Source organism: Gallinula chloropus (assembly GCF_964237585.1).
Source record: "Gallinula chloropus genome assembly, contig: HAP1_SCAFFOLD_605, whole genome shotgun sequence".
In the NCBI taxonomy this organism is placed as follows: Eukaryota; Metazoa; Chordata; class Aves; order Gruiformes; family Rallidae; genus Gallinula; species Gallinula chloropus.
This window is the reverse complement of record NW_028168179.1, coordinates 1-10,500: the sequence shown is the minus strand read 5'-3', so window position 1 is coordinate 10,500 and position 10,500 is coordinate 1. Positions and strand designations below refer to the sequence as shown.

Genomic DNA, 10,500 nt, shown 5'->3' with positions numbered 1-10,500 from the left:
CCGGGGTCCCGCGCGCGCCGCCCAGCCTCGCCGCCAGGGGGCGCCCCAGAGGGGCCGGGAAAGGGGGTGGGGGGTGGGGTGGGCGGAGCTTCCTGGAAAACCCGGAGCGGATCCCAGCGGCCTCCGGAGCGGAGTCGCCGCCGGCGCCCAGTGTCCGGTCGCTCCAAAGACCCGGAACTGGATCGCGACCGTTTTCAACCCAAAAACCCGGTGTGGGGGGGGTTTGAGAGGGGGGAAAAGGGGTGGTGGGGGGGGAAAGGGGTCGGGGAAGGGGGAGAGGGGGGCGGGGTGTCACCTCTGTCCCCCCCACACCCCCCCTCCGCGCCCCCTCCCCCCGCCCCCGTTGAGGAAACCGCAGGACGGGAGCGGCTTCCGATGGGGAAGTGTCACCCTGGGGGGGGTGGTGGGGGGGACACGGGGGGGACACACAAACTGCGGCGTCACTCGGGGGGGAGGCGGGTTTTTGGGGTAAAAAATCCTTTATTTGGCTCATTGGCAGCGTCGGGCTCCGGAGTGGGGTCACTGGGACTTCTGGGGGGGACATGGAGGGGGGCACGGGTCAGGCTCGGGGGGACTGGGAGGCACTGGGAGGGACTGGGGGGGAATTGGGGGGAACTGGGAGGGACTGTGAGGGAATTGGGAGGCACTGGGAGGGACTGGGAGGGGAATTGTGAGGGACTGGGGGGCACTGTGAGGGACTAGGAGGCTCTGGGGAGGACTGGGAGGGAATTGGGGCCATTGGGAGGGACTGGGAGGGGAATTGGGGGGGACTGGGAGGGACTGGGAGGGGAACTGGGAGGGACTGGGGCCACTGGGAGGGACTGGGAGGGGAATTGGGAGGAACTGGGAGGGACTGGGGGGGAATTGGGAGGGACTGGGGGGCACTGGGAGGGACTGGGAGGCACTGGGGAGGACTGGGAGGGAATTGGGGGGCACTGGGGGGGTCTGGGAGGGGACTGGGTGGGCACTGGGGGGGAATTGGGAGGGACTGGGGAGTACTTGGGGGTGCTGGGGGACACACTGGGGGGCACTGGGAGGGACTGGGGGGGGCTGGGGGGTTCTGGGAGGGACTGGGAAGGACTGGGAGGGACTTGGGGGGGACTTGGAGGACACTGGGGGGCACTGGGGGGGACTAGGGGGGAATTGGGGGGCACTGGGAGGGACTGGGGGGCACTGAGGGGGGGCAATGGAAGGGACTGGGAGGCACTGGGGAGGACTGGGAGGGACTGGGAGGGCACTGGGAGGCACTGGGAGGGCTGTTACCTTGGGTTCCTCCTTGGAGCATCGGGCTGTGGGAGAGAGAGGGGTGATGTCATGGGGTGATGATGTCACCGGGGTGGGGGTGATGTCATCAGGGGTGGGGACACGGGGGGACACGGAGACCCGGTGACACAAGGACACACGGACGTGGTGACACGGGGACACACGGGGGACACAGGGAGGTGGTGACAGGGACACACAGGTGGGGACACAGACGGTGACATGAGGACACACAGACACGGTGACACCAGGACACACAAGGACACATGGACACGGTGACATGGGGACTCACAGGGACACGGTGACACAGGGACACACGTGGTGACACGGGGACACACGGACACGGTGACACCAGGACACACAAGGACACACAGACACGGTGACACGGGGACTCACAGGGACACGGTGACACAGGGACACACGTGGTGACACGGGGACACAGGGACACACGGTGACACCAGGACACACAAGGACACACGGACACGGTGACATGGGGACTCACAGGGACACGGTGACACAGGGACACAGGGACACACGTGGTGACACGGGGACACATGGACACGGTGACACCAGGACACACAAGGACACACGGATACGGTGACATGGGGACTCACAGGGACACGGTGACACAGTGACACAGGGACACACGTGGTGACACGGGGACACATGGACACGGTGACACCAGGACACACAAGGACACACGGACACGGTGACATGGGGACTCACAGGGACACGGTGACACAGTGACACAGGGACACACGTGGTGACACGGGGACACATGGACACGGTGACACCAGGACACACAAGGACACACGGATACGGTGACATGGGGACTCACAGGGACACGGTGACACAGTGACACAGGGACACACGTGGTGACACGGGGACACATGGACACGGTGACACCAGGACACACAAGGACACACGGATACGGTGACATGGGGACTCACAGGGACACGGTGACACGGTGACACAGGGACACACGTGGTGACACGGGGACTCACAGACACGGGGACACCAGGACACACAAGGACACACGGACACGGTGACATGGGGACTCACAGGGACACGGTGACACAGGGACACACGTGGTGACACAGGGACACACGGACACGGTGACACCAGGACACACAAGGACACATGGACACGGTGAGACAGACACACATGTGGTGACACGGGGACACACGGGGACACGAGGACACACAAGGACACACGGACATGGTGACACAGGGACACACAGATGTGGTGACACAGGGAGACACCTGGGGACAGAGTGACACACAGTGACACAGGGACACACGGACACGGTGACATGGGGACATGGGGACAGAGTGACACGCGGTGACACGAGGACACACACAGCGTGACACAAGGACACAGGGATGTGGTGACACAGGGACGTGGACACAGTGACACAGGGACACGGTGACCTGGGGACACAGCGACACACGGGACACAGGGACAGGGTGACACGGGGACGCACAGAGACACGGTGACACGGACACACATGTGGTGACACAGGTGGGGACACGCATGGGGACAGGGAGTGATGTGGGGACAGGTGTGACACACACGGGGACAGGTGTGACACTCATGGGGACAGGTGTGACACAGGGGACAGGTGTGACACGGGGACAGGTGTGATGGGTGTGACACACTTGGGGACAGGGGTGACACACAGGGACAGGCGGTGGCGGGTGACAGGCGGTGGCGGGTGACACACAGGGACAGGCGCTGGCAGGTGACACACGGTGGCGGGTGTGACACACAGGGACAGGGGGTGGCAGGTGACACATAGGGACACAGAGACACGCGGTGGCAGGTGTGACACACACAGGGACAGGCGGTGGCAGGTGACACGCGGTGGTGGGTGTGACACACACAGGGACAGGCAGTGGCAGGTGAGACATGGTGGCGGGTGACACACAGGGACAGGCGGTGGCGGGTGTGACACACACAGGGACACAGGGACAGGCGGTGGCGGGTGACACGCAGTGGTGGGTGTGACACACACAGGGACAGGCGGTGCCGGGTGTGACACACACAGGGACACAGGGACAGGTGGTGGCGGGTGACACACGGGGACAGGCGGTGCTGGGTGACACACAGAGGGACAGGCGGTGGCGGGTGTGACACGCACAGGGACAGGCGGTGCCAGGTGACACCCGGTGGCGGGTGACACACAGGGACAGGCGGTGGCGGGTGTGACACACACAGGGACACAGGGACAGGCGGTGGCGGGTGACAGGCGGTGGCGGGTGACACACGGTGACAACCGGTGTCGGGTGTGACACACAGGGACAGGCGGTGGCAGGTGTGACACACACAGGGACAGGTGGTGCCGGGTGACACACAGGGACAGGCGGTGGCGGGTGTGACACACACAGGGACAGGCGGTGGCAGGTGTGACACCCAGAGGGACAGGCGGTGGTGGGTGACACAGGGACAGGCGGTGGCGGGTGTGACACAGGCGGTGCTGGGTGACACGTGGTGGCGGGTGTGACACACTCAGGGACAGGCGGTGGCGGGTGTGACACACACAGGGACAGGCGGTGGCGGGTGTGACACAGGCGGTGGCGGGTGTGACTCACAGAGGGACAGGCGGTGGCAGGTGTGACACACAGAGGGACACAGGGACAGGCGGTGGCGGGTGTGACACACACAGGGACACAGGGACAGGCGGTGGCGGGTGTGACACAGGCGGTGCCGGGTGTGACTCACGGGCGGGCCGGCGCCAGCGGCAGAGCGCGCAGAGCGCGAAGGCCGCCAGGAAGAGCCCCACCGCGTCCTCCAGCCCCGGCCCCGCGGCGCCTGCGGGGACACCGGACACCTCAGACACCCCCCAGTGCCCCCCACCCCATCCCAGTGTCCCCCAGTGCCCCCCACCTCATCCCAGTGTCCCCCAGTGTCCCCAGCCCCAATCCCAGTGCCCCTTGGTGTCCCCAACCCCAGTCTGGGTGTCCCCATCCCAGTGTCTCCCACCCTCATCCCAGTGTCCCCCAGTGCCCCCCACCCCATCCTAGTGTCTCCCAACCCCATCCCAGTGCCCCCCACACCCCATCCCAGTGTCTCCCAGTGCCCCCCTACCCCAGTCCTGATGTCCCTTGGTGTCCCCAACCCCAGTCTTAGTGCCCCCCACCCCCATCCCAGTGTCTCTCAGTGCCCCCCACACCCCATCCCAGTGTCTCTCAGTGCCCCCCACACCCCATCCCAGTGCCTCCCAGTGCCCCCCAGCCCCATCCCAGTGTCTCTCAGTGCCCCCCACACCCCATCCCAGTGTCTCCCAGTGCCCTCCAGCCCCATCCCAGTGCCCACCAGCCCCATCCCAGTGCCTCCCAGTGCCCCCCAGCCCCATCCCAGTGCCCCCCAGCCCCATCCCAGTGCCTCCCAGTGGCCCCCAGTGCCCCCAGACCCCATTCCAGTGCCCCCCAGACCCCATCCCAGTGCCCTCCACCCCCATCCCAGTGCCTCCCAGTGCCCCCCAGCCCCCATCCCAGTGCCCCACACCCCATCCCAGTGCCCCCCAGTGCCCCCCACACCCCATCCCAGTGCCCCCCAGTGCCCCCAGCCCCATCCCAGTGTCCCCCAGTGCCCTCCAGTGCCCCCCACCCCCATCCCAGTGCCCCCCAGTGCCCCCAGACCCCATCCCAGTGCCCCCCAGACCCCATCCCAGTATCCCCCAGCCCCATCCCAGTGCCTCCCAGTGCCCCCCAGCCCCATCCCAGTGCCCTCCACCCCCATCCCAGCGCCTCCCAGTGCCCCCAGCCCCATCCCAGTATCCCCCAGTGCCCCCCAGCCCCATCCCAGTGCCTCCCAGTGCCCCCCAGCCCCATCCCAGTGCCCCCCACACCCCATCCCAGTGCCCCCCAGTGCCCCCAGCACCATCCCAGTGCCTCCCAGTGACCCCCAGCCCCATCCCAGTGCCTCCCAGTGCCCCCCAGCCCCCATCCCAGTGCCCCCCACCCCATCCCAGTGTCTCCCACCCCAGTGCCCCCCAGTGCCCCCAGACCCATTCCCAGTGCCCCCCAGACCCCATCCCAGTGCCTCCCAGTGTCCCCCAGTGGCCCCCACACCCCATCCCAGTGCCCCCCAGTGCCCTCCAGTGCCCCCCAGCCCCATCCCAGTGCCCCTCAGTGCCCCCCCACACCCCATCCCAGTGCCTCCCAGTGCCCCCCAGCCCCATCCCAGTGTCTCTCAGTGCCCCCCACACCCCATCCCAGTGTCTCCCAGTGCCCACCAGCCCCATCCCAGTGCCTCCCAGTGCCCCCCAGCCCCATCCCAGTGCCCCCCAGCCCCATCCCAGTGCCTCCCAGTGGCCCCCAGTGCCCCCAGACCCCATTCCAGTGCCCCCCAGACCCCATCCCAGTGCCCTCCACCCCCATCCCAGTGCCTCCCAGTGCCCCCCAGCCCCCATCCCAGTGCCCCACACCCCATCCCAGTGCCCCCCAGTGCCCCCCACACCCCATCCCAGTGCCCCCCAGTGCCCCCAGCCCCATCCCAGTGTCCCCCAGTGCCCTCCAGTGCCCCCCACCCCCATCCCAGTGCCCCCCAGTGCCCCCAGACCCCATCCCAGTGCCCCCCAGACCCCATCCCAGTATCCCCCAGCCCCATCCCAGTGCCTCCCAGTGCCCCCCAGCCCCATCCCAGTGCCCTCCACCCCCATCCCAGCGCCTCCCAGTGCCCCCAGCCCCATCCCAGTATCCCCCAGTGCCCCCCAGCCCCATCCCAGTGCCTCCCAGTGCCCCCCAGCCCCATCCCAGTGCCCCCCACACCCCATCCCAGTGCCCCCCAGTGCCCCCAGCACCATCCCAGTGCCTCCCAGTGACCCCCAGCCCCATCCCAGTGCCTCCCAGTGCCCCCCAGCCCCCATCCCAGTGCCCCCCACCCCATCCCAGTGTCTCCCACCCCAGTGCCCCCCAGTGCCCCCAGACCCATTCCCAGTGCCCCCCAGCCCCATCCCAGTGCCTCCCAGTGCCCCCCAGCCCCATCCCAGTGCCCCCCAGTCCCATCCCAGTGCCTCCCAGTGCCCCCCACACCCCATCCCAGTGCCCCCCAGTGCTCCCCAGCCCCATCCCAGTGCCCCCCACACCCCATCCCAGTGCCCCCCAGTGCCCCCAGCCCCCATCCCAGTGCCCCCCAGCCCCATCCCAGTGCCCCCCAGTGCCCCCAGCCCCCATCCCAGTGTCCCCCACCCCATCCCAGCGCCTCCCAGCACCCCCACCCCCACTCACCCTGCACCTCCAGGCGGGCGCTGGCGCTGCGCGGCCGGGCCAGGGCCGGGTGGGTCACCAGGCAGGTGTAGAGGTCGCCGTGGTGGGAGCGCTGCGCGGGGCCCAGGCTGAGGGTGCTGCTGCGGCTGAAGGTGCCGTCGGCGGCGCGGCGCTGGCCCGAGCTCCAGCGCTGGGTCACCGTGTCCCCCAGGGGCAGGTCGGGGCCCCCGGGCCCGGCCCGGCGCCGCCACTCGAACTCCACGTCCAGCGGGAAGAAGCCGGAGGCCTCGCACAGCAGCTGCCCCCGCGCCCCCGGCGCCACCGCCAGCGCCGCAGGCCGCAGCCTCACCTTGGGGGGCTCTGGGGGGGAGGAACATGCCAGTCTGGATCCAGTATGACCAGTCTGGATCCAGTATGCCGAGTCCAGATCCCATATAACCCATCTGGATCCAGTATGACCCATCCAGATCCCATATAACCCATCCAGACCCAGTATGACCAGTCTGGATCCCATATAACCCATCTGGATCCAGTATGAGTGGTCTGGATCCAGTATGAGCGGTCTGGATCCCATATAACCCATCTGGATCCAGTATGACCAGTCTGGATCCCATACAACCCACCCAGATCCAGTATGACCATTCTGCATGCAATATAACCCATCTGGATCCAGTATGACCAGTCTGGATCCCATATAACCCGTCTGGATCCACTATGAGCGGTCTGGATCCCGTATAACCCATCTGGATCCAGTATGAGCAGTCCAGATCCCATATAACCCATCTGGATCCAGTATGACCAGTCTGGATCCAGTATGACCAGTCTAGATCTCATATAACCCACCCAGATCCAGTATGACCAGTCTGGATCCCCTTTGACCCACCCGGATCCAGTATGACCAGTCCGGATCCAGTATAACCCATCTGGATCCAGTATGACCCATCCAGATCCCATATAACCCACCCAGATCCAGTATGACCAGTCTGGATCCAGTATGACCCGTCCGGATCCCATATAACCCATCTGGATCCAGTATGACCAGTCTGGATCCAGTATGAGTGAGCTGGATCCAGTATGACGAGTCCAGATCCCATATAACCCACCCGGATCCCATATGGCCAGTCTGGACCCAGTATGACCAGTCTAGATCTCATATAACCCACCCAGATCCAGTATGGCCAGTCTGGATCCAGTATGACCGGTCTGGATCCAGTATGACTGGTCTGGATCCAGTATGACGAGTCCAGACCCCATATAACCCACCCAGATCCAGTATGACCAGTTCGGATCCAGTATGACCCATTCAGATCCCATATAACCCAACCAGATCTCATATGGCCAGTCTGGACCCAGTATGACCAGTCTAGATCTCATATAACCCACCCAGATCCAGTATGACCAGTCTGGATCCAGTATAACCTGTCTGGATCCAGTATGAGTGGTCTGGATCCAGTATGAGCGGTCTGGATCCCATATAACCCATCTGGATCCAGTATGACCAGTCTGGATCCCATACAACCCACCCAGATCCAGTATGACCATTCTGCATGCAATATAACCCATCTGGATCCAGTATGACCAGTCTGGATCCCATATAACCCGTCTGGATCCAGTATGAGCGGTCTGGATCCCATATAACCCACCCAGATCCAGTATGCCCAGTCCGGATCCCATATAACCCACCCAGATCCAGAATGACCTGTCTGGATCCAGTATGACCAGTCTGGATCCAGTATGAGTGAGCTGGATCCAGTATGACGAGTCCAGATCCCATATAACCCAACCAGATCCCATATGGCCAGTCTGGACCCAGTATGACCAGTCTAGATCTCATATAACCCACCCAGATCCAGTATGGCCAGTCTGGATCCAGTATGACCGGTCTGGATCCAGTATGACTGGTCTGGATCCAGTACGACGAGTCCAGATCCCATATAACCCACCCAGATCCAGTATGACCAGTTCGGATCCAGTATGACCCATCCAGATCCCATATAACCCAACCAGATCCCATATGGCCAGTCTGGACCCAGTATGACCAGTCTAGATCTCATATAACCCACCCAGATCCAGTATGACCAGTCTGGATCCAGTATAACCTGTCTGGATCCAGTATGAGTGGTCCGGATCCCATATAACCCATCTGGATCCAGTATGACCGGTCTGGATCCAGTATGAGCGGTCTGGATCCCATATAACCCATCTGGATCCAGTATGACCAGTCTGGATCCAGTATAACCTGTCTGGATCCAGTATGAGTGGTCCGGATCCCATATAACCCATCTGGATCCAATATGACCAGTCCCTCCCAGTGCCCCCCAGTCCCTTCCAACGCCTCCCAGTGCCTCCCAGTCCCTCCCAGCACCCCCCAGCGCCTCCCAATCCCTCCCAGTGCCTCCCAATCCCTCCCAGCGCCTCCCAGTCCCTCCCAGTCTCTCCCAGCACCTCCCAGTCCCTCCCAATCCCTCCCAGTGCCTCCCAATCCCTCCCAGTGCCTCCCAGCGCCTCCCAGTGCCTCCCAGCGCCTCCCAATCCTTCCCAATCCCTCCCAGTGCCTCCCAGTGCCTCCCAATCCCTCCCAGTGCCTCCCAGCGCCTCCCAGTCCCTCCCAGCGCCCCTCAATCCCTCCCAGCGCCTCCCAGCGCCTCCCAGTGCCTCCCAGCGCCTCCCAGTCCCTCTCAGCGCCTCCCAGTCCCTCCCAATCCCTCCCAGTGCCTCCCAATCCCTCCCAGTGCCCCCCAATCCCTCCCAGTGTGCTCCAGTCCCTCCCAGTGCCTCCCAGTGCCTCCCAGCGCCTCCCAGCGCCTCCCAATCCCTCCCAGTCCCTCCCAGCACCCCCCAGTCCCTCCCAGCGCCCCCCCAGCCCCTCCACGCACCCAGCACGCGGAGGCGCAGCAGCTGCTGGGCCTGGCTGTGGGCGAGGAAGACGGAGCAGACGAAGGTGCCGCGGTGGGAGACCCCCAGCGCCTCCAGCTGCAGCGACACCTCCCGGGACCCCCCAACCTCCGCCGAACTTGGGGGGGGTCCCAGGAGCAGCCGGACCCCCGGGGCGGCGCCGGTGACGCGGCCGGTGCCGGAGTCGTAGGCCAGCAGCCGGCGGCCGGCGCCGCGGGCCTGGTGCCGCCACTCCAGGGCGAAGGGGCCGGGGGGCGCGGCGAAGGCGCAGTGTAGCGCCAGCGGGGACCCCAGCGAGCCCCCGGGCTGGGCGTCAGCGTGAAGACCGCCAGGGGCACTGCGGGGGGCATGGGTAGGGGTAGTGGGGTGGGGTTGGGGGGCAATGGGGGGGTGGGGGGGGCAATGGGGGGTGTGGGGGGATGGGGGTCAATGGGGGGGTGTGGGGGGGGGTTGGGGGGCAATGGGGGGGTGGGGGGGCAGTGGGGAGGTGGGGGGGTGGGAGGCAATGGGGGGGTGTGGGGGGATGGGGGGCAATGGGTAGGGGTAGTGGGGGGATGGGGGGGCAATGGGGGGGGTGGGGGGGCAGTGGGGAGGTGGGGGGGTGGGAGGCAATGGGGGGGTGTGGGGGGATGGGGGGCAATGGGTAGGGGTAGTGTGGGGGGGTTGGGGGGCAATGGGGGGGTAGGGGGGATGGGGGGCAATGGGTAGGGGTAGTGGGGGGGGGTTGGGGGGCAATGGGGGGGTAGGGGGGATGGGAGGCAATGGGGGGGGTGTGGGGGGGATGGGGGGCAATGGGGAGATGGGGGGTGGGGGGCAATGGGTAGGGGTAGTGGGGGGGGGGTTGGGGGGCAATGGGGGGGTGGGGGGGTGGGGGGCAATGGGGGGGGTGGGGGGGGCAATGGGGTGTGGGGGGTGGGGGGGCAGTGGGGGGATGGGGGGGCAATGGGGGGGTGGGGGGGCAGTGGGGTGGTGGGGGGATGGGGGGCAATGGGGAGAGGGGGAGTGTGGGGGGCTGGGGGGCAATGGGGAGACGGGGGGTGTGGGCAATGGGGGGGGTGTGGGGGGGCAGTGGGGAGATGGGGGTGTGGGGGGATGGGGGGGTGTGGGGCAATGGGGGGGTAGGGGGGATGGGGGG

General features: G+C 66.0%; 1 protein-coding gene across 1 annotated transcript; it reads right to left on the bottom strand.

Moving 5' to 3' along the window:
* Window positions 1–457: 457 nt before the first annotated feature.
* On the bottom strand, window positions 458–9,715 carry LOC311204718 (tapasin-like; the record flags this gene model as incomplete). The annotated part of the gene is given in 6 exon segments (XM_084281093.1): window positions 458–531; window positions 1,264–1,289; window positions 3,982–4,071; window positions 6,492–6,830; window positions 9,347–9,658; window positions 9,661–9,715. Coding segments are annotated over 6 exon segments (834 nt in total). The 3' UTR covers window positions 458–519.
* Window positions 9,716–10,500: the final 785 nt, after the last annotated feature.